At 29.1% G+C, this 24,139-nt stretch overlaps 2 protein-coding genes across 3 annotated transcripts; one reads left to right on the forward strand and one right to left on the reverse strand.

Annotated features, from left to right (window-relative positions):
• On the reverse strand, window positions 1–3,241 carry LOC145193071 (MOB kinase activator 1B). Its single transcript, XM_090072106.1, has 2 exons — window positions 1,945–3,241; window positions 1–1,464 (listed from the first exon to the last, which is right to left on the reverse strand). Exons 1-2 carry the CDS (start codon window positions 2,089–2,091, stop codon window positions 967–969), a joined length of 645 nt encoding a protein of 214 aa, XP_089928232.1. The 5' UTR covers window positions 2,092–3,241; the 3' UTR covers window positions 1–966.
• Window positions 3,242–3,897: 656 nt separating this feature from the next.
• On the forward strand, window positions 3,898–7,204 carry LOC145193506 (dynein regulatory complex subunit 10-like). 2 transcript variants are annotated; one of them, XR_016447044.1, is made up of 5 exons: window positions 3,898–4,625; window positions 4,991–5,224; window positions 5,428–5,499; window positions 5,794–6,147; window positions 6,639–7,204. XR_016447044.1 is itself a non-coding variant. In XM_090072248.1 (4 exons), the coding sequence occupies exons 1-4, from the start codon at window positions 3,918–3,920 to the stop codon at window positions 6,073–6,075; spliced, it is 1,296 nt and encodes a 431-aa protein (XP_089928374.1). In that variant the 5' UTR covers window positions 3,898–3,917; the 3' UTR covers window positions 6,076–6,445. The 2 variants fall into 2 exon arrangements, 1 of the variants encoding a protein (XP_089928374.1); XM_090072248.1 differs by lacking the exon at window positions 6,639–7,204 and having other exon boundaries at window positions 5,794–6,445.
• Window positions 7,205–24,139: the final 16,935 nt, after the last annotated feature.

Consider the following 24,139-nt stretch of genomic DNA (forward strand, 5'->3'; position numbering starts at 1 on the left):
TAGAAATGTTTATAAATTTCACTGCATTATATACATACAACATAAACCATTTTAGTAAATTCAAACAAATAGAAATAATAAATAAACATTGCATCATCAATCATATGAACAACAAACGAAAAGTTTATAAAAACAGTGATTTAAAAAAGAAATGCTTTGAAATTTCAAAAATTTCTTTTTCTGTTTTGTTAGAAATACACAGCTGTACACTGAAAAGGTATAACATATGAACTACTTATCTAGCAGAATAAAGAATTTGCATGAACTTTCTCGGCAAAAGCCACAACAATAGAAAAAAAAGTAAAAGATTTATTTTTGAACGCAGACCATTTATCTCAATCCAATGAAAAGTTTCATAAATTCACAAACAAAATTTCCGTAAGTAATTCAAATATTCATTATAATAGTAAGGTCTTAAGGTCTTAAGTTTAATGTATTACAAAGTTCTTATTTTTTAACGATATTCTGTTCATCACTTAATCTAAACTAAAATAAATGATCTATCACACACATAAAACTACAAAATCACATGTTATACAACTGTGCAGCTTTTGGTACTATATATAAAATTATATTAGAATGTGCAAGTACCATATAAAACTACATAAAAAAGTCATCCAATCATCATGTACCAATTATGTTTTTTGGAAACAAAACAAAATACCAACTTCTTACTACAAGAGAAGTTTTTATTAAAAAGATAACAGGTTATAAAGAAAAAGAAAAAGAGGGTGTGTGCGACCAATACTTTAACTAATGAAATAAATGGTTATAACAATGATGGTTAGCAAGATGAAGAACATTTGACTATCATCTGAAAGCAACAAAACTGCTGGATGAAATTTCAACAAATTTCTTTCTGTGATAGGGAAGCTTCAGATACTAAAGAAATATTTTCTTTGGTGATCTCTTGCTAGTGCTACATCTATAAACTGCACATTCTGAAAATTCACAGAAACATTTTAACTATTTGTTGATTAACTTATCCATAAGCTCTTGCAAAGGAGCAAGCTCTCTCTTGTCAATAAGTCCGAATTCTTGGACAAAATAAATAAAATGTTTAAAAGAAGTGTTAAGATGTGCTTCTTCACCTAAGCTAACAACTTGAGGGAAATGCTGATGATAGATGTGTGCATAAACCCTAAATAACCTCTTCAAAATTGTCTTCGCTATGGATACAAAATTTTTTGGGAATGGTACACCAATCTTTGATGGAAATAATGCCTCATTGTCCAATTGATCTTGCACCCATGTCATTAGGTAGTCAATATACTTAGGAGCTGAACATTTAATAGGCTTCTTCACTGATGTTCCATCAGCCCATAAATACTCAAATTTTGGTCCTGCTGACATAACAGGACATGAGTCAGAAGTACAATGGTCCGTAATTGTACCAAACAACATGTTTATCTGATTAAAAAAATCTACTGTATTCACAGCGATCCACTCATTGAGATCTTCACCCTAAAAACAAACTTAACTAAGTTACTATCATAATTATCTGAATTATTACTTCATGAACATCACATTAGTTTTTGAATTACAAATCTGGACCTCAGAGGTAAACTGCACTATGTTGTTTTTAACTTTTCTTCTTTTTACTTTATGATTTATTCATATAGCAGATTGATGAAATATCATGTGTACGCCTTCCCCAGTCACTTTTCTTTTTTTTGCTTTATCATTTACTTATATGTAGGGTTGTTGAGCCATCTTGTCTACCTTCTTCTCTGTTTATTGTTATTATTTATAACTTAATTCTCCTTCTTCACATAGAGTTTACCTCCGAGGTCTAGAAATATATGGTTAAATAATAATGGTTTAATAAGGCTCTAAGGAATTTAAAAATAGAAATAATTCAAAATTAATAAATGCAACTTTTCCATGAATAGTAAAGTGGTAAACAAACAAAAAAAAAAAAGAAGACTTATTGCCCAAAATTACCTCAGGTAGCATCACAGCATTTCGCAGATTTCCTGAACCAAGAGTGGCCTCAGCATGCTTAAGCAAATCATACTGATGAGTACCTTCTGGTATACTTTTTTTTGGCTTAAATGTTTTTGTATTTTTTGAACCAAACAGGAAACTCATTGCATTAGAAGAGCCTTCAGACTTAAATCAAAGAGAAATTTTAAAAAATTTTTGCAAATTCAAGTATAAATATTGATAAAAAAAACAAAAGTTTTTTTTAACAATATTTATACTTGAATTTGTATGCAATATCACAAAATACTGATTGTAAACATGAAAAAAGCAACTAGATAGCACTAAAAGTACACATATATAAGTACAAAGTTAGCAGATGCAGAAGTTAAAAAAAAAAAAATTGCTTTAATGATTTAGCTTCTATGATTGAGATGCAACTTTCAATATGAAAGCTCAAACTAACTAATATTTAGGCAGTTATGTAAGTATATATAGTTATTTAAGTTATATAAGAGCCATAATTTGACACCTCATCTTATTTTAGAGAGTATTAAAAAATGAGAAAACTTTAAAGAGCAACCTATTCAAGAAATGCTTAAAAAACATTCAACAAATTTAAGAGCTTATTTAAAACTTAAATTGAAAACTGTCTACTAAAAAAACCTAACTTAAATATTTTAAATAGAATGATTTACATACAGAAGCAGGTGCTATTACACTTTTTAGACCACCCCCCTCTTCCCCCTTCCTTTTCCTATTTTTGCGTGTGCAGATGATTGTTGTTTAGAATTGATCAAATAAAGTATTAGTATTAATTACAAATCAATGTTTCTGTTTATTTTATTTTATTTAATTAAGATAAGATCTGTAGCTACAAATAAATTTTATGAAATAAAACCTTTTTTGTAGGAAAAGTTTTGGTTACATGTTAAATACTTTTACTTAAGTTAATAAAAACGTAAATACATATAACTAATGCATTTCTTTGCAAGAAAGTGTCATAAACCCTTTTTTGTGTGTGTATGTGTTTTCTAGGATTGTAAGGCATCACGAAATTCGTGTAATCTATAGTTGCAAAAGCATCACGAACAAACCATAAGCAAACTTCTGGTAATGCTACACAAACCCTAGCTCCTAAAGTTTATGGTGGTGTAACTTACAATAGTATTTTAAATATTTATTTTTGCAAAAAATATATTGCGAAAAGCAGTTATTAAAAAATTTCACTTTTCCAAAATGCAATTACAAAAAAACACTACTACGCTCTGCCCTTCCTCAGTCGTGCCATGTTTAGCTTTATTACACAGCGGTTTATGACTTTAAAAATTGCAGATTGGTAATTGCTATATGCAATTATGTTGCGGTGGTGCTGATATTTCAGTCGCACTAGTTGTAATTGTATAAGGCAGTCTATAAATATATGTTATATAAAGCGTAATCTGATTTTGAAATTTTTACAATCATCTTTTTAAAATAATATTTAAGTTCAAATAAGTTTCATGAAGCTCGAACATAAAGTCAAATGCTCTTATTTATATTTTTAAATATTCACTAAAAGTCTTCTTTGCTTTGGTAGTAAAAAAATCGCTAGGCAACAACAGAATTTGCTTGTTACGCTTTTTATGTTTAAAAGTATCAAAAATCCTTAAAATCAACATATTTTGTCAAAATCTATAAATTACTTCGATTGGTATAATTTTATTTATTTCGCGTTTTTCAATTATTTAAAATTTAGGCGTTGTCTGTATTTAAATAAATTTACAGGTTCAAACGCTCGCTTTTAAACTATAAAGAAAAAAAAAAATGTGCACATCAATATATATATATATATATATATATATATATATATATATATATATATATATATATATATATATATATATATATATATATATATATATATATATATATATATTCATATCTTTGTTAGTGTATTTTTGTAAACTTGTTATATTAATTGTATGTTTTAGATCTAAGTTTAAAATTTTTAAATGGCAGCAGCTTCTTCCCTTCAAAAAGGTTGCAAAGAAAAGTTCAAAAGTAATTTTGTTCGAGGAAGACTATTATTAAAAGAAAGAAATAATAAGCTTAATCTTCCCAATAGGAGCCTAATGGAATTTTCAAAGAAGAAGTTGCCTTCTTTAGACACTCAGCATATTTTAACTGTAATTGAAAATTTTGTATTCCAGTTAGAAGTTGTGACTCTTCTTCCTTACATAATTGATAACTTGGATCGTTTTTCTGTAATATTTGGAGAAACATTAAATAATTCTTTAATGGAGTATTCAAGGCTAAAAATTTTGTATAATAAACTTTCATCCAAAACAGATAAATCAACTTTAGAAAACCAAACTTCAAATAAAAGTCCTGAGTTGAGTAGTTCATACGTAATTGATGATATAATTTTAAGATTTTCAGATGTTGTTAAAACAATTCTTAGTTTATTTCGATCTAACCCCTCTGCTGCAGCTATAATTAAAAACAATCAAAGTGAGTGTAGTATTGAAGCCAAAAACTTCATTACTAATATAGTTTCTCTGAGGGATCAACTCTATATTCGATTAGAAACAACAGTAAGTGAAGAAATAGAGCAAAAAAAAATTGCATTAAATTCAATTGTCCGTGGAAATCAATGCCAATCTATGATACATAAACTTGAAGTAGAGTTTGATGCTGCAAAATTATTGAAAGAAGATCTTGTAGGTGCATTTTAAAATTTGATTTTTATTTAGTTTTTATATTCCACTGATCAGTAAAAGCAGTAATAATTTGCATGAAGTATAAATCACAAAAAAATATAAATTCTTTTAAATTCAGTTTGGAGTTTCAAACTTTGTATTTTTAATGTAATAAGTAGAATTTTAAATTTTATTTAACACTTTAAACATAAAAATTTGTTTCAAAAGTTATAACTGATTAAAAATGATACCTTCGGCATATAGAAAAATTATCAACTTGTAAATTCATAAAACTATAATTGTTGTTTGCATTCCTACCATAATTTAATGTGAAAACACAAAAAGTCATTTGTAATTTTTTATTTTTATTTTGTTAATTTCTTTAGTTAAAACAAAAAAATGATAAAATTGATGAACTCAAACTTCAAATTCAAGCTGTGGAAGATGAATCTGATGTTTTAAAAAGCACTATTTCATCTGAAGCTCAGAAGATTCATTCTTTACATGTTAAAGAATCAAACAGTAAGCAATCAAAACTTCGAGAGGATATCTCTCAAGTTAAACAGCAGCTTCAGTCAAATCTTAAAGCTCACAGAGAAAATGAGCTGTTCTTAAGAAAGGTGTTAATTTAAAATTTATATATCCTCTAAAACTTAAATCTTTTTACTTCACTTTTCAAAAATTAGTTTTGTTACAATTCATGTGTGGGAAATGCACAATAATTAGATTTATTAAAAGCTTCCTAGTTTATTGTGGTAATTTATAATCAAAGTGTCCTTTTGTTAAAGTAGAGTTTTAAATATGTACTCTTTTACTCTATAAGCGGAAATACAAGATGGAGACAGAAGTAGAGAACTGGATTCAAAAGTTTGATAGTGACATGACAGACAGACAGGTTTTATTCAGTTTTTTTTAAGAAGGTTACTTTGTATAAAACATCTTTCCTCTGATTCAGGGTTTATGCAAATTTATTTTATTACAAACGTAGTAACAATAACAAAAGTATCTTTGATATTGATAAAAGCAACTTTATAGTTACAAAAATGATAAGAACAATATTAGTAATGTTTAACAATTTTATTTAAATGTTTGAAAATCTCTGTAACTCTTTACTGAAAAAATTCTTAAAACTGGTAACTTAGAATAATGATATTAGTAATTAAATAAGTCAAAAAACTTTTTTTTATAGGAAGAATATGACAAACTAAGTTTAGAGTATGCTGAAGAGAAGAAACAACTCCAAGATCTAGAAGAGCGTTTTCAGATACTCAAAATGCAATATGACAGTATCATGACCCAACGACGTCTTGTTGAGGAACATCGCATAGCAGTTGAAAATCAACTAAATACTATGGTGAAAGCTGCTATTTTAATTCAAGCACTGTGGAAAGGTTATCGTTGCAGAAAGCTGTTGAAAGCCAAAAAAAAGAAGATGAAAAAGAAAAAGAAAAAGGGAAGCAAAAACAAATAAAGAAATAGCCTTGGATTGCTTTTGTTGTTTTTAGACATCAGTGGAGAAATATTTCAGAATCTACTTTTTTTGGTAATCTAAAAAGAAACTCCTTTTCAAGTTTTTTGGTTTTTTAGGATTTACTTTGGTAATTTTTTTGATGTATTTTATATATATACGTATCGCTCCTGGATTGATTAGAGGATCTGGATTTGAGTAACAACTCGAAAACTCTTCATATTTTATCGCTGTGCATTTTCCTTTTTTTTTTTTTTTTTTTTTAACATTTTCCTTCTTTTTTTTTTTGTAAAGATAAATTTTATTGAAAATAATGCCAATATTGAAAAATGTAAATCAAAAGAGATGGCAAATCGGCATCAAGTTTAATAAACCCACGAGTTTTATTATTTTTCTGTATTTTCCTTTTTAAAATGTTAAGATTATGTTTTCCTCTCGGTTTATTTACGCGGTAATATTTCGTTCAGCCTGCAGTGAAGATTAACTTTTAAATGGATTGGGTTTCTCTGGTGAGTTTTGGTGTATTGTTTTTTTAAACCTTACAACAATTTTATTTTGTTTTTTAGAATGTGTGGTGTAAACTGCTGATTAGACGCGTGTCACAATTTGAATTTTATTCAAAATGAAATTATGAGTTTGTTTCTTTCTGAAAAAAAAAATCCTTTTGCTATTATCAAATCAGCATTAAACTCAATTCGTTTTGTTCAACATGGTTTAACTTAAAAAGATAAAGGTAGTCAGTTTGCATCTTCTGCCTCTTCTTCTCTCTCCTTAACGACTTTATGGTTCACATTCGATAAATCAATCGATCGGCTTTGCAATCACTACCAGCAACCGAGGATTTCAGGGAACCGACGATTTTTTTTTCGGTGCCGGTGATTTTCGGATTGGTGAATAAACATTGGATCTTAAAATTGGCATTGATGAGGGAGGAGGGGCATTGTTGTAACACTTTTTTGGGCTGATATTTTGCATGTGGCGCTTTTTTTGTATGAGGAAAAAATGTTGAGTTTTTGAATTTTCAGCACACATGCTTAATCACGATAACCATGAAAACAAATAAAAAAAAATTAAAATTGCTCATTTTACGCTATTTCTTAATGATTAAGGATAAAATCAAGTTTTTTTTGCACTTTTAGTTGTCAGTTCTGTATTTTCCTAAAATTTTTATGTTCCATTATACTTGCGAATTATGATTATTAGTAGCGGTTAAAGCTACATCAGAAAGATTTCTGATGACTGTGGAAAGATTTCTGTTGATGAGGTAGAAAAACTAATATAATAAGATTATTGTATTAGTTTTTCCATCTGTAGCAAATTAGAGATACAACGTTCCATTCAAGTAACCAGTATTATCATATAACGATGGACATAACATAGACCATGTTTTGACCGTTTATAAATCATTTTAAGGTTACCTAAAACGAGCCCTGTTTCTCCATCTCTTCATTGTTGAGTAATTTGTGATCTTGTTGTCACCCGATATTATTCGTGTTCTTGTTATCATCTGATGTGATAACAAGCGATAATTTTGTTTTTAAGTAATGCAGGGAATGAAATTTTTCAGTCATCTTAGTCAAATTTTTGGAACAACTCGTTTGTCACTAACTTTTTATTACTTAAATCAAAGTTCTTTTTCACATGTTTGTGCATTCTTGTATCCATATGTGGTGTAACTTTCTATTCATATTTTTACAAACACAAAAAACACAGTTTTGCAGCAATTTTTATGATTTTTACTTGTGCTCAGCATTTTTGAACGTTGGAATGTGATGTAAAAAATGAAAGTTAATTATCTATAACAAATTTGTAAAAATATTTGAAAACAAACTGGATAATTCAATTTTAAAATTTCAAGCAAATTTTTAACAGTTAAAAATAATTGTTAAACTGCAAGCGGTTGTTTTTTAGGTGGTTTTTGCTTCATTTACATTATTTACTTAAAAAGTTGGACTCTAACTCATTTCAATAAATTTTTACTTAGACTCTAAGTAAAAATTTATTGAAATGAGTTCTTTATGCTAATGATGTTGTGGAAATATTATGGAAGAAGTCCCAAGCATTTATATCAAACAAGGCTCTAGAAGAGTAAATTTAAAAAAATGGCTCCTCCCTCCCGTCCCCTTTTGATCTAAATTAACCCATGTACCAACTTTTTAAGTAAAAACTTTCTCTAAGTTAGAGAAAGGCCGGGAAATAATTCAATCCGTATAAAAAGCAAATTTACACTTAATAAGATTAACATTATATGTATGTACATATTTCATATATATATATATATATATATATATATATATATATATATATATATATATATATATATATATATATGAAAGGAGGAAAGGAAACCATAAATGTACTTGTAAAATATTCATTCAAAATTTTGAATAAAGCTCAGCTCAATATATTCAAAACACCGCATAGAGTAAATCAAACCGGTAACTTGGATTTAAACGCACATATGTAAAAATATAAAAAAGTATGAACTATAGATAAAAGTTTACAATAAATTAACTTTAATAAATTGAAAAACATTGAAGAAAAAGAAAAAGAAACCAAAATGATAGTAAAAATCCAGATTCAAATAAGATTTTTAAGAGATGAAAACAAACGCGGAAAAAACCACACAAAATTGTTGTTTGAGAAAAACAATGAAATATTTTTCAAAGTTTTATAAATAGCAATAAAGTAAACATTTGAAGATACTGACATATGGATGAGTATCATCTAAACGTCTGCTGCACTAAACAAAAGAACTCGCTGTTTTTCGTGCGATTTCTAGTTCGCGATCTAACTGGTACACGCTGTCAGTTTAAAACCGTTTCACAGCTTGTTTACCAACGTTTTTGAAAGGTTTTTACCACACGTTCCGAAATCACGTTCCGAAACAAACAAAAAAAAAAAAGGAAGGTAACTTTAGACGATAAATTAATGAGTCTCTTGTTCAAATCGTAAATGCGTTTTTGATCATGGTTCGATTTCCTACATAAAAATTTTACCACTTATAAAAAATTCCTACCACTTTGCCGTAAATTTTCTATTAGCAAGATTTACGGAAGATTGGGGGGGGGGGGGGCGGCTTTGAAAAATTGCATTTTTGAAGCGTTTTTGTATTTAATTTTAATAAAACTTTATATTTCTTAAAGATAATATTTTCCCTCACAGCTATCACCTGTCTTTCCTGGCATTTAGCATAAACTGGACAAAATATACGATTGTTTTGTTTTAGAGGAAAATTCGTAAACATTTCGATATAAAGTTGTAAGATTTTCCTGACCACGTTGCTAACTCGCGAAGATGTTTAATGTCATTTATGAGACAGGATAATTCATAATTTTGTTTGGAAAAATCATCGTTTATTATTTAAAATGAATTTTGATTATTTAATGATAAAAATGTTTCAAAATTATTAAAAAAAGAGAGTGACAGGAGTCATCGAAGATGTTAATAATGCTGCTTCAGTTGCCGAAGTTACAAACTCTTTAGAGTGATTATAAGATTAGATATAATAAAAAAAATAACTGATTTTTACTATTAGAAACATAAAATTAATGAAATTTAAAAATAAATTAACGCTCTGTTTGAAAAACAAAATAATCTAATCTCTAGTTATTTCCATTTGCCAGCGAAAATTCAAAGCTGCCCCAGGTGTGTTCAAAGTTGCACCAGGTGTGTTCAAAGCTGCCTCAAGTTGGGGCAGTTTTAAACATTTTCATACATGTTAATGAAATAAGAAATCGGACTTAATTTTTAGAATTTTTATTAAAACACTGCATTTTTATTCCTTTTTCATTGTTTTGACGATTCAGAAGAAGAAAAGTGGATAGAATAATTAAAATATTGATTTATAAAAAAGTTTAAAAAATGTTCAAAGCTCTACTCTACGCTTCTCTACTCTACGCATAAAACGTTCCGAGAAAATAAATTAGTAAAAAGTTATGAAGACAGTTTATCAGAAAAAATGTTTCTTTTTGTCATTATTTTTCATCCTAATTTTCATCGTTTCTCATCAATTTTCATCTTGATATCAACTAAGACTCAATCGAAAATCTGTTTCAAAAGTATTTGTTACGAAAACTTAGAACTCCTAGTGGAAGTGATATATCAAATAAAACCCTCAATTGGTTTAAAAAACTTCTTTAAATACTTTTATTCCATTTTTGTTGATTGGAGGAAAAAGAATAATCTTTTTATCTGTATTCTTATGTCTAAGATATTTTATCTTAATTCTTTGGGCAGCCAATGGTCTAACATTCAAGACTTTTTTAAAATGTTGTTTTTCTACATGGCGTCTTTTTGCTTTCATTCCCAGTCTCCTCAGAGATATTTTTTAGAGGTAACCAAGACAATAAAACTTCGTGACTAAGCCTGAATAAGAGTTAAAAGATTACATTTTTTTAGTTTAAAATTCAACAAGGTTTCTTACATTTGTTCGAGTTTTGCTTTCTTTTTGCATTTTGAGTGGGAATTGTGGCAATTTACCGGGAAAAAGTATTAGCAACGTTGGTCTGTCAGTTTGTGTTTATTTTCAAACAAAATTTCTTAAAAGAAGCCAACAAAGAACTTCATTCAAACATCTCATTACTTGGTTTTTAGCTCTGTACCAAAATAAATAACTACCCAAAAGATTTTGGCAGATCCCTCAAACACTGGGAAATCATTTACTACAAAATGATTTCTCTGCAAGCATCGTCAGCATCTGAGAAAGGTACCATCAACTGGTTATACATGGGACAAGATTCGGCCGAAGAGTTAGTTGATGAGACTCACATTTCTTCTTCAACTGCAAAATAAAGCTTTTTGTTTTCAAAACTAAACCACATGATGATTAGTCAAAACGAAAGTTCTCTTTAAAAAAAGATAAAAACTTTTATTTTGCTATTGAGAAAGAATTGGAAAAGTTCTTTTACCTTTAAAATTTGATGGCAATCTTGTCGTAGTTTTAAAATCGAATATTTGCGTAATTACGATTTTTTGGTCTTTTTTTTTATAAGATGTTTTTTTTAAGTAACAAAGTTTTGCAGATCATTTTTATATTTTCACGAAAATTAACAAAGAGTAACAAAGAGTTTACATAAAAATATACATAAAAAGTTTTGCAGATCATTTTTATATTTTCACGAAAATTGCGGTATTACAAAGGCAACAAAAGATATTACCAAATATTTTACCATTTTAAATTTAAGTAAATAAAATTCAGTATTATTAAACACGTTTAAAATTATATTTTATAAAACAAAATTTTCTTTTTTTTATTTAAATTGTTTTTTTAAATAATTGAAATTTATTTTCGATTTCCCTAAAGATCCCCCCCCCCCCCCGACTTTAACTAGCACTACAATAACATTTGACTCCTCATCCAATCATCTCTTTTCTCATCTCTTTTACTTTGTTTTCTTGTTGTGTTTTTGCTTTGAATTCCTAATACAAACATTTAGCAGCAGCCTCTCTGCCAAACTTCATAATTTTTGAAAAATTTACATATAGTACGATTTCATTTTACGTAATGTTTTTCTTCAAACTTTGAAGATTTTATTCTGTTTACTTAGTGACAGGGTTGTGCCCGTAGCAAAGCATTATACTTTCACTTACAATCAGGAAAACTTTGGGAAAGCTTTTTTGACTTTTGTAACAGATTTTCCCAAGATTTGTTTTGATATTGACGGAAACTGTATTTTCAATTGTGTAAAAGTTTGAGTTAGTAGTTTGTACTTTATTCGTTATTACTTGTTATCATTCGTTATTATTCGTTATTATTCTTCATTAACGAAAAACCAAACGCCAAAGCTTGTTAGGTATTCTAATATATAAAATCTCTAACGTTGAAAGACTGTTTTTTTTTCAAGAGTAATTTACGTTTGAATTAACTTCTGATACCCTGTATGGTATTTTGTTTTTTAAGTGTGAATGTTCTTAAACTTTTTGCAGCAGACTGAAAAGTTTGAATAGTGTGGCCAAAAATTAGTTAATGAGATATTTCTTACGACATTAAAACTTTTTTTTGCATAATTGATCAATTTCTTGATTAACTTTGTTTTCGTTTTTCTGGTTGGCTCATATTCAATTATGTTCTTCTGGTGCAGAACCGCTAAGTTTAAAACATCTTTAGTTTTTCAAAAGGATTGTTTAAAAGTTTAATTGAATTAGTTTTTAGAAATTTCGTTAAGTTTATGTGAAATTCTGGTTCCTATCTCAAGTTATCCTTTCTTTTAATTAACTGTTACGCTGCTGCGTCATTTTTTGTTGTTTTTTTCATCATTCGTTAAAAGTTTAATCCTTAATCCCATCCTTTTCTTTTAACAAAATTATGTAGATAACACATTTACGCATGTAGTTTATGTGTACACTTCTCACTGGATGCTATGTTTATTCACTTCTTCTTTTTTTTTAAGACAGGAATGCATGCATCACAAGCAAAGGGAACGTTTAAATCATTTCAAATTTGATACTAAAAGGTCTTCTGTAATAAATCTTGCGTCTTTCTTCATTAAAAAGCATTTACTTTAAACAAAAAAAAAGGGGATGCACATATATTCAAATTTTATGCAAAGTATCTCTTAAAGTTTATGTCCATCACAAGTTAAGGTGAAGTTGGGGAGCTAATTTGGTGGAGCAAGGCATGCGATTTCGCCCGGATATGCAGGGCTCTTATCATCGGTACTAAGAATAATGTAATGAAAACATGGTAAAGGGCTACTTGTAGGGGCGTATTAAGGGCGTATGTGTAAATATTGCTGTTTTTATTGACATAAGCACTTAGAAGCTAAAGAAAAAAAATCGAGTTGCATGCTTTTGTAACCATTATTGGGTCGCAAAGGGAGCAATTGCTATAATATTATGGTATTCAAAAAAATAACAACGTGTGAATGTTAATATCTTAACTTAATTAACTTTGATTGTTCCGTGATAATCTTAAAATTACTAAAATAATTTCATTACTTAGTAAAAAAGGAGTTGAGTTGTCTGCAAGAGGGAAGAATTTTCACAATTATCCATATTTTGGGTACTTATTTGAGATCAAATTGACTGTCATAAAACTTTTCTTTTTGCATTCCCTGAGTTTTTAAGTTGTGATTCTATATTCTTATATTTTTTATAATCAATGGCTTTTTGAATTCCTTGAATAAATTTCACAATTATTTAAATCACGATTATTTATATACGCATGTATGCATGTATGAATGCATGCATGTATGCATGTATGCATGTATGCATGTATGGATGTATGCATGTATGCATGTATGCATGTATGCATGTATGCATGTATGCATGTATGCATGTATGCATGTATGCATGTATGCATGTATGCATGTATGCATGTATGCATGTATGCATGTATGCATGTATGCATGTATGCATGTATGCATGTATGCATGTATGCATGTATGCATGTATGCATGCATGCATGTAGCATGTATGCATGTATGCATGTATGCATGTATGCATGTATGCATGTATGCATGTATGCATGTATGCATGTATGCATGTATGCATGTATGCATGCATACATGTATGCATGTATGCATGTATTAGAGAATTATGCTTGTATTAAAAAAAGTTTATGTCATAATTATCAGAAGAGCCCTAGCTTATCATCAGCACAGCCTTTTTACGAAAATTTTTTTTAGCAGTCTAAAGGTCCTAATAGAAGACAAGAAGTTTCATTTTTGTCCCAGGCTGTGCCTATGGAAACGTTGAGCCGTTTGTGGAACCCTTAAAAATCAATAAATTAAAAAGAATTTTCTCGTTTTAGGTTCTGGAAAGTGTTATTTATGGTCTTTTCTTATAATTTTTTGATAGAAAAAAAGAGTTTTAAAAGAATTGTAATAAACATAAAAAAGCACTCAAATTTTCAAAAATTGTTTAACTATATTTTGTATATAAAAAAACACTAAATTGAAAAAATGCGAAAACAAAAACTAAAACCACAGTTAGCTAAGTGCTCAAACAAACATCAAATAAAAATAAGTTTATTATGATTGAGGGCAACTTTGCCTTGGTTTAGTTTTTTTCTACTACTTTTGTTTCGTTTTTAGACACGGGTAAAAAAAAAATGTCTTTTCTCCTCTGAGCGTACTTTGTTTATTTGTTGTTAAATTTGACGGTTTTCTCCATGCTGTAAAATTTCTTGGCCATGCTACCGCATTCTTTATATTTCTTATCTGCTAATCCAATTTTGACTGAACAAGATACAATGCTGAAGTATGGATTTAGTATTTATCTTGAACACAGGGCTGATTCCTTTCTTCAAACATTTTAATCTTCTTCAAACATTTTCATTTTCTTCAAACATTTTCATCTCTTTATATCCAAGCAATAAACAAAAAAGGCTTTCATTAAGAAATGTGTAAAGGCGAACAATTTCTAAATTTTATCTTTACAAGTATTTACGTAAGTTTTAACAAAGAGTGATCACTCTTTGTATTTTTTTACACTGTACGGTTTTTTAGAGCTAAGCTTAGTTCTAGAGCACCATCACAGGTACACAATCTCGAGATTGTGTACCTGTGATGGTGCTCTAGAACTAAGCTTATAAAAAAAACATAAAAAAATACCTTGTTTTAATAAGTCTTTTTTTTTTCTTCACTAATTTTAGTAATGAAAGTGATAATTATCCCAGCATGCACACGACGTTATGATCCCGGCACACGACGTTATTTCAACGTCGATATTTTGGGAGATTTAAGGATTTCGACGTTGTTTCAACGTTATTTCAACGTCGTGTGCATGCTGGAATGAGAGTAAGGACATTAAAAATGATACTTTTACAAAAGCTTATGAAGAAGTACGAGGATATTAGCTTTTTAAACAGAATTACTGAAGATCTTCATTAATTAATGAAGCAAGAGATTCAAATTTATTTATTTAGAAGCCCTGGAGTGGATTTAGATCTTAAATGCTTTGCTGTAGTTTTGTACATTTCAAACTCATCAAGTATCGGAATCAATTTCTGAAAATTTTCTGTTAGTCCTTTCTTGCTGGGTACTCAAGATATGCATTACGTTCATGCCTTGAGTACCCAGCAAAAAGGAGTAGAGCTCGTTTGATTTCCTAGCCTAATGCAATGGTACACACATTGAATTCCAACGGGTTGGGGCAGATGATATCAATTTCTTAAACAGAATTTTCTTTATTTTTCATAAGTTTTTCTAAGGTACAGTTTAGACATTATAGACTTATAAGAATGGGTTGTCAGATAGCGTAATTTTTGCCACTCATCGGAGCTGTCTTCCACCGCTTGAGATGCTTGCTGCAAGGTCCTAGTTCGCCTTTTTTCTTCTCTACTTGTTCATTTCAAACAGTTACGATTATTACGATAAATGTAGTTCAGTTTGCTATGGATTATAGGTTTTTCTCTTTCTCGATTGCGAACTGTATCACTGATTCTAGCAACAAAATTCTGGCTCTTGTCAGGGATGCAAAACAAGTAGAGATACCTTAATGTAGAAGTGTTTTGTTCAAATTGCTCTATTTCATTTTGCAACCACACACCAATAATGTTGCCTTTGTTGCTTCTTTAAACGAGAGCATCAGATTTTTCAGTTCCGATGGCTCCTTGGCAACAGCGTAGTGTCCTGCCAGTGATAAGTATTTGTCATTGGTACACGAAGTCCAGCCATCGTGAGTTACAGTCCTACCGGTGACGTTCTGCTTAAACTTTTTGTTCTTCTGCCGTGACAACCTTTAAAACAGACTTCACCTTCTCAATGCACTTCGACAAACGTTGCGGAGCCTTTATTAACCAAAAAGCGAAAAAATTCTTTCATTTAACAGTCTAAAAGGCTCTAAATTTGGCAAAACAAAAACTGGCAAGCTGAAAATTATCATACATTATCGTACAGTATACTGAGGCTTTGGCAAGTAGAAGAACTTGAACTCTGCGTTTGAACATGAAATAAAGGATATTTTATATATTCAGCTCACAATATAAGTATGTTCATGTTTTTAAAAAGAGCCTTTACATGTTTCCTTTTATTCTTAAAGTTTATCTCTTTGTATAAATGTGTGTGGAGAGCTGAGCTCCCTTTGGAACCATAATAAAACTATAGATCGATTGGCGTCATCATTCGATAATATATTTAAATCTTCGGCTATTGTTAATTCAAAGTGGGTTTTACAAAAGCCATTTCTCAAACCCTTAACTACGATGTCTTAGGGGAATGACATTAAAAGTCATCATTTACACTTTATGAGGAATGACATTGAAAACTTATTAAAAACTATATCTTTAAAAAAGATTTATATTTTACAAATATCTGAATGGAATTTCTACTCTAAAAAAAAGATGTTACATTTTTTACAAAAAGGTCTCAAACCATTTCTGACTTGTTGAAGGAAGATCTTCTTGCTTCACAACAAGCATATTTCCTAGAGATTATTATTTATTCAGAGTCTTTGACAATGAATAATAATGAATTTCATAACAAAAATGAACTAAAACAGGAGGTTGATGGACTTCTAACCTCCTAGAACAGGGAAGATTTTGTGAGATAAGCATTAACTCGTGGAAGGATAGACGATAGAAGGTTATTGATTGAGAAGGAGATTTTTTTGATAAACAAAGTTTATTGTATTCATAAATGAAGAGCCCTTAATCTATGGGTCATTTTTATTCGAATACTTGTTGACAGACTTAATAGTTCTTACTCAATAAATTGCTAATGCTGATCGAACTTTTCGAGATGCTTGGGGTTGCAAGACGTTGTTCTTGTAATCTCTGTTATTGCTATCCTACCCCATTTCGGGCGACAACCGTTCTTACATTATAATTTGGTAAGGATTTATAAGAACTTAATATCAAATTGCAGTAAGTTATATAATTGAAGTAACTCTTTTTTAATTTTAGCCAGAAACACCAAAGAAAATTAAGAGATGATTTCGCATTTTATGTTTTGCGAAAGACATAATAACAAATGTGAAAAGGTGTATGATGGATATGATGGATACGCAATATTTCCAATCATAAAATGGTTAATCCTTAACTTTAAATCTTCCGAATGATTCTTCAAGTTCTTCTTCAGGTTTTAAATAAGTTTTCATTGCTTCTCTGTTTTCAATCTTATCATTGTTAGTTTATCTAAATAATTCAAATTCAACAAGATGCCTAAACAGGCTTGTCTAAAAGTATTGGTTGAAGTCAACTACCTGGTTTTGATAGTGCTTTTTTCGAATTAAAACAATTAATGGATGCGGTCTTTTGTGTGTGACTCTGGCTGTGTGTTTTTTGTTCTTCATTTTGAAAAGGAAAAAGATTTTCCAACATGCATCCCTATATTGTTCGGCACAAGTTTTGCGAATTATTATCTTGAAAAAGTCTGGTCCAATAAAATATGTGCAGAAATTGCCCACAAACAGTAATTTTTTTTTTCAACAAAGTAGTATTTAGTGGGTCAATTGCGGATTATGCGTATCCTAACCACCTATCATTGCCATTAGTTTTATTATTTTCAATTCCTAACTTTGACACCTACATTTTTAAACAACACTTTCTTCAAACATTTTAATTTTTTTTCTTTCACTGTGAAGACAACGGCTGTTTTCAAGTACGTCTTAAAACCCTGAGCGTTGAGTTCCTTTACTGTATGGAACTTGCATGAATGTATTCAGGCTTTCCCCGAGATGAAATGAGGGGCGTGGCCACACACCTATCCAAAAATGGTCCCAACCTCATTTTTGAGGACCAAAAAACAACCAATGGGACATTAATCTGCAAGGTCTCAGATATCACCAGATGTAAAAATTAAAATCTAATCTCTATAGCCAAAGGAGAAAAACACATTTAAAGTTTATAGCATTTTGCGCTGCTCATCGCACTTGGAGCCCCGTCGTAAATCTATTTTGGTTTTTTTTTCAATTTTGGGTTATGGAGTTTTTAAAAAATATCAAAAACTCTTCACATATATGTGTTGGCTATAACCTGACAAAAAATCAGCTCTTTAGCACTTTTGGTTTGTGTACAGAGACCTAAAGCATAAGGTATGGCACTAAAAGCCTCTTTAAAAAGAGACAACGGATGCTTTACGTTTTTATTCTAACCTTATTATCGACTATGGAAGTTTCAAAATTTAATAGAATGAAGCCTTGGCATTTATCTTTTAGGCAAAAAAAATAGAAGCTAGATATCTTTTATCTGTGCAAAGATATAGCTCTTAAAGTAGGAATCTCACCTTTGAAAAAATGGCCAAAATATAGCAGCTTTTTGTGGTTTTTATGGTTTTTAAAGATTCAAAGTTACATCAAATAACTAATTTAGTAACAACATCATGTCACTAGTGGATATGGGGTTCTATGGTTGTTAGACTTCACATTTGTGTGTACTTTGTCTGCAAAAAGAGTGCTTTTTTTGTCCAAGTTTGTATAAAATATGGGGAAGAAAACACATAGTTAGAGGCATTTTTTCCAATTATTCTGAATTTAAAACACATAAAAACCTCTTTATATTTTAGTTGTTAAATCCACAGGTTTGCTTTGTTGTTTTTGTTTAAAATGATTGAACAAATATTGGATATAATAAAAACTTTTTTTCATATTGTAAAAATTACTTTAGAATTGTAAATTCAAAATTAATTGGTAATTTATAAAATAATTTCAAAGTTAATGCTAGAATCAAGTTTTTTTAATTTAAATCAAATATGTATAACCTTGTTGTGCTTTTTTTCTTGTATTGAACTATCTCATAAAATCTTTCATTGCTTTGGCCAAGTTTTTTTCGACTATTTAAAAATGTGAAAACAAATGTTTCTTATTTCCGGGAAAAGCCACAACATCAAAGTAATTACATTTAAGCAGTCAACAGTCTAAACAACTAAAAAGATTTTTTATCAACACAAGCTGATCGTTTTTTGGGTCCTCAAAAATGAGGTTGGGACCATTTTTGGATAGGTGTGGCCAGTTTTTAATTTTTTATACCCCTTTTTTTGGTTTTCTTCTTTATCTAGCTAAAAAAAATCTTGAAATTCGCTTTTCAAATTAAAACAACTTCAGTTCTTAAATATAAAGATTTGGAGTCATAGACATATCGTGAGGGCCATGCCAAAGGGCTCAGCTGGCCCCTTTTCTCAATCTATTTTCTGAAACACATTTACAATTTTATTAATAGCTAAATCTTCTCGTGATACCTCTGCGAATAATGGATGTTCAATAAAAATTTGTGAAAAGATTTCAAACAAAAAAAATATTTTTAACTTCTCTGCAAATTTTGTTTTTTGTAAAAGTAACATGATTAATTACAGAATTACAGAATTATTACAAATTTTTTCAAAAATAAGTTTAAAAACATGAAAGAAAAAGAAAGTGAAACTACAAAATCAATTTGGCAAACTCTCCCTAGACCACTTAAAAAGCAGAAAATATTACCTCCGACATAGTTATCTCCGACATTAAATATTAATAAAATATTCTGAGACAGTCCATCGCTCTAAGAGCGCTGAAAACGATTCTTGCTACGAAAGTCAAGGGAAGTTGTTGAGTAGGCAAAAAAATAATAATAATAATAATAATATGCAAAGCGTCTAAAAACCATGTTTGACCACCTTGAAGGATTTTCACAAAAGCAGGTTACTCGAAATTTCAAGATCAATTCAGCAATGATCCATTATACGTTGAAGACAAACATATTTTAAACTACTTGGATCAGATTACTGTGAAGGGGTTTGACCAAAATAAGGTTTTTACAGTTTGCAGTTCTGGAGATAATGATATCGACATCACAGATTTTACAATACAATTAAAAACCATTATTAAAAATGTCACCATTTTGCATCTAGAAATGCTGTAATAGTGATTCCGATCAATTCCCTTTATCAACATGTTAACCTTTTTGCAAAAGCTTAGACTCAAACTATGACTAGTTAAGAAGAAATTATTGTTTAAAAATGAAGTTAAAATTGCATATTAGTTGCTGACTTTGCATGTTTATGGGCACATTAATAGTTTTTTATTTATTTACGCTGAAAGTTTTTTCATAGCACATGCATTTAATCAAATATTACATTGAAAATCAAAGTTTTAGTTTTTAAAGGCCAGTACCACATTAAAGCAGAACAATAATTCTATAAAAAAACAGAACTTAATATTATTATGTTGTCAATGTCACATTTTTCCTTTTCTTTAGAAAATCAAGTTGAGGGAAGTAAATTGACTAATAATTGAGTAATATTTTCCACATTTTCAGGATTATTTAATTAGCCATTTCCATAGCATCATTCACTAGCTGTATTTGTTCATCAAGATTAAAAATAGAACTTTGAAGGTCTAAAAGTTCTTTTTGATTTGATATAAACTCATGATATTTTTCTGAATAGATGCTGCTATTATTTTTTAATACTCCTTCTGACGCCATTAAAATATCCAATTTCATGGGCTTCTTCTACAAACATGTTGAAATATTTAAGATAAGTCCAAATAGCAATGTACAGAGTTGGTAAAAAAAACCTAGATATAAATGTATGTGTATGAGCTATAATTTAAAAAAATTAAATTAACTTTTAGTGACATTGAACAGCAAATCAATTATTACTAGTTAAAGTTGAGTTAAATGAGAGAAATGATTTTACCTGATCTAGAGGTACTTTCAAAATTGGTTCTGTTATGATGATATTGAATTTTTTTGCATCTTTCTTGAGATCCTCATTTTACATAAATTTTTGATAATTGGTTTGAAGACTTTCAAGTGTGCAACATTCTATTTCTGTTCTTTCTTCTTTTCTAAGTTTCATGTCAAAAAAATACTACAAGTTGTTCAAATTCATCTTTTAATGTCGAATTTCTTTTATAATAACTTACCTAAAGCTCCTGAAATACCATAAAGTGCACAAAGAAATTCATAATCACCAAAGATAAATACTGCAATATTGTTATCCCTAGATATATAAAAACTTCATGTATGTATTTTTTGAGATCAGTACTGCTACATATATATATATATATATATATATATATATATATATATATATATATATATATATATATATATATATATATATATACAGGAGCGGATCTAAGGGGTGGCCATTGTGGCAATGACCACATAGTTTAAATTTAACGGCAGCCATGTTAGTTTTGGGTTTTTTCGCTTAAGGAATATTCCTAAAAATTTTAATTTGTTTGCCGTAATTTACGGATTTTGGCTATAGAGATTCCTGCCATGGCCACAACGGTTCTTATTATACGTTACCGACGTTTTATTCAATCAATAAATGCCGTGAAAAAATATTAAAATATCGATCTTTTATCGAAATTTCAACCGTGAAAATAAAATTTGGCCACACAGTTACAAATACCTGGATCTGCGCCTGTATATATATATATATATATATATATATATATATATTGTTTCTGTTACTTATACTTCATTCTTTGCAGGCCTTCTATTTGTTCTTGAACTACTTTGATGGCTACTTTGATGTTGACTCTGTAGTCCTTTGCCTTAAAAAATGTTGAAAATAATTTAAAGTATATATAATTTTAGATTTAAAGTATTTTAAATCTGGTAGCTCATCTTAAATTTTTCTCCACCATAGTCTCCTACAATTTTAACTTGAACATCTTTTTCAGGAATGAACTTATGATGTAAAAGACCATTACAGCTGCATAAAAACAAAAATATAAATAATTTGATAACTTTCAAAGATACACATATTATATAAATCTTATTTTAATGCTGTAAGCTACACTAGCAGTGTTAAAAATTACTTTAATGTAAGAGTATAGCATGTCATTTGAAAATTGACATATGCTACATTTGCTAAACTAATTTTTTTTCCAAAGATTTTAATTTTTGCGTAGCTAACTTTAGACCTTTCTAGTGGATCAAGATGTCTGAGAATATGTGTTGGTAGATCTTTTACATACCCCCACCCCCCTCCCAAGCTGCCAGATTTATTTCAAACTTTCCATTCTTTTCTTTGTAAAAGGTTTATTTTCAACCACATTTTCATCTCCAGACCAGTTTTCAGTTTATTTAGGGAATTTATAAACAACGCTTGCTCCTTGAGTTGCAGCACTTGTTTTTAAATATTTAAAAAAATTTTTAGAACCAGCCAAAAGCAGTGCAATATTTTCATTACTTGTAAGCCATCAGCGTAAAGTAAAAATATATAATGCTCAGTAAAACTTGCTTTGTTATGTTGTATATAGACTAAATTTCAGTATTAAAAAAAAATCTGGAAAATCTACGATCAGATTTTATTTTATTTTGACTTTAAAATTCTCAGTTTTTACCTTTATCGACAGCTGCTTTTTCAGTTCTTAACATTCGCGATCAATTAAATTTCAAGGTTTCTTTAAGACATGTATACTTTGCTTATTATAGGAACTATCCCAATTTACATTTTTTTAAAGAAGATTTCTATTTGTAAAATTATTTGAGAAAACGTTAGGATTGCCACTGTTGATAAAATCATAAAAAATTTTAATGTTCACATCGCTTTCGATTTCCATTTCTGGAGCATGCGCATGATAACAGCGTAGTTTCGTTATAAGTAAACGAACGTGTGCAGCGATGCAGATAGCATGCATTGATGACACCGTGGATTGCATTTTAAAAACCTGATTAACTTACGAGTGAAAATTGTTGTTTTTTTGCTGACGCAACGATTGCTGCAAGATCAATCTGCTTTTCATCAACATAAAGACATTTTACGTCAGGTTTGACGTTAATATAGAAAATTAAAGTATATATATATATATATATATATATATATATATATATATATATATATATATATATATATATATATATATATATATATATATATATATATAGTCATAAATGTTATTCGTCTTTAACTTTACTTGAATACTGATAAATGTTCTAAAAAAATGCATTTTTTGGGTCAAGTCTCACAAAAGGGATCAAAAGGAGCAGTAAAAAGGATCTGAAGTGATGCTGAAAAAAAATGTTTCGTTTCTTCCACTTTTTAAACAAACATTTAAAGATTATCTGCAGGTTACTCTTTTTTATACGACGCTAGCCGCCAAGATAATCGGGAGCGATCTAAAATGCGCACGGTCGACGATTATCTTATTGTTGGCGGGTAAAAATTACGTTCTATAACTCGTTTATGTCTGGTTTAATGTGTCTGGTTTAAATAAAAGATTAAACACATCTGTTAGCATCGACGTGATCGTCAAAGTGGAGACCAGATTTTTAATTGCTTTGCTTCAATTACTTAAGTTTATTTTTTACAACATGTTTTTGAAAAGTTAGATAAGTTTTAATTTATTTGCCGATGAGAAAAAATTTTAGTGATGTTTTTTTAAATTAACATTTTAAAACTTTATTAGGAAACCAAGGAAATAAACTTCTCTATACAATCGTACTTAGCTTTCAATATTTTTGCAGTAAAAATGTCCATTACCAATCAGACTGACCATGAATTTGTCACTTTCCTTGAGAGCTATCAAGAACTACACAGTTTTCTTTAAAATAAGGAGTTGATCTTCTGCGAAAAGTTTAAAAAAAACTACGTTTGTTTAAGGGGACCGAGACTGCGAATGTGTATATATACTTTTTACAGAAGATCAACTCAAGAATATATCTATCTATGTGTGTGTGTGTGTGTGTGTGTGTGTGTGTGTGTGTGTTTATATATATATATATATATATATATATATATATATACACACACATATATATATATATATATATATATATATATATATATATACACACACATATATATATATATATATATATATATACACACACATATATATATATATATATATATATATATATATATATATATATATATATATATATATATATAGTCTTTTACTGCAAAAATATCAACTTTGCTTCACAAGATCAAAAAATATTTTTCTTAATGTTGGGAATTGCAGTGTAAACAGCAACGAAACTATAGCAATTTAGCTTAAGTACGTTTGTCGTGAGAAGTTTATTTCCTTAGTTCAGATTTAGTCGTGGAATATTTTATTTGAATTTCCTGTTAAAAAGTTTAATATGATAATTAAAAAAAAAAAAAAAAAATACTGAAGTCTATGCACACATGTACGAATATATGAGCCGTTTCAAATAACTGAATCAACTTTTATTTTCTTTACA

The sequence above is a fragment of the Hydra viridissima genome, unplaced genomic scaffold (assembly GCF_058129835.1).
Source record: "Hydra viridissima isolate aposymbiotic clone 2 unplaced genomic scaffold, HvirCarnegie_v1 scaffold_14, whole genome shotgun sequence".
Lineage (NCBI taxonomy): Eukaryota > Metazoa > Cnidaria > Hydrozoa > Anthoathecata > Hydridae > Hydra > Hydra viridissima.

What these genes read in the sequence shown, in the direction of transcription:
- LOC145193071 (XM_090072106.1), bottom strand. Translation starts at nt 2,091, where the DNA reads ATGAGTTTCCTGTTTGGTTCAAAAAATACAAAAACATTTAAGCCAAAA. An exon ending in ATGCTGTGATGCTACCTGAG is followed by an intron (nt 1,465 to 1,944) that starts GTAATTTTGGGC and finishes GTTTGTTTTTAG; the next exon opens with GGTGAAGATCTCAATGAGTG.
- LOC145193506 (XM_090072248.1), top strand. Translation starts at nt 3,918, where the DNA reads ATGGCAGCAGCTTCTTCCCTTCAAAAAGGTTGCAAAGAAAAGTTCAAA. An exon ending in AATTATTGAAAGAAGATCTT is followed by an intron (nt 4,626 to 4,990) that starts GTAGGTGCATTT and finishes TAATTTCTTTAG; the next exon opens with TTAAAACAAAAAAATGATAA. An exon ending in GTGACATGACAGACAGACAG is followed by an intron (nt 5,500 to 5,793) that starts GTTTTATTCAGT and finishes TTTTTTTTATAG; the next exon opens with GAAGAATATGACAAACTAAG.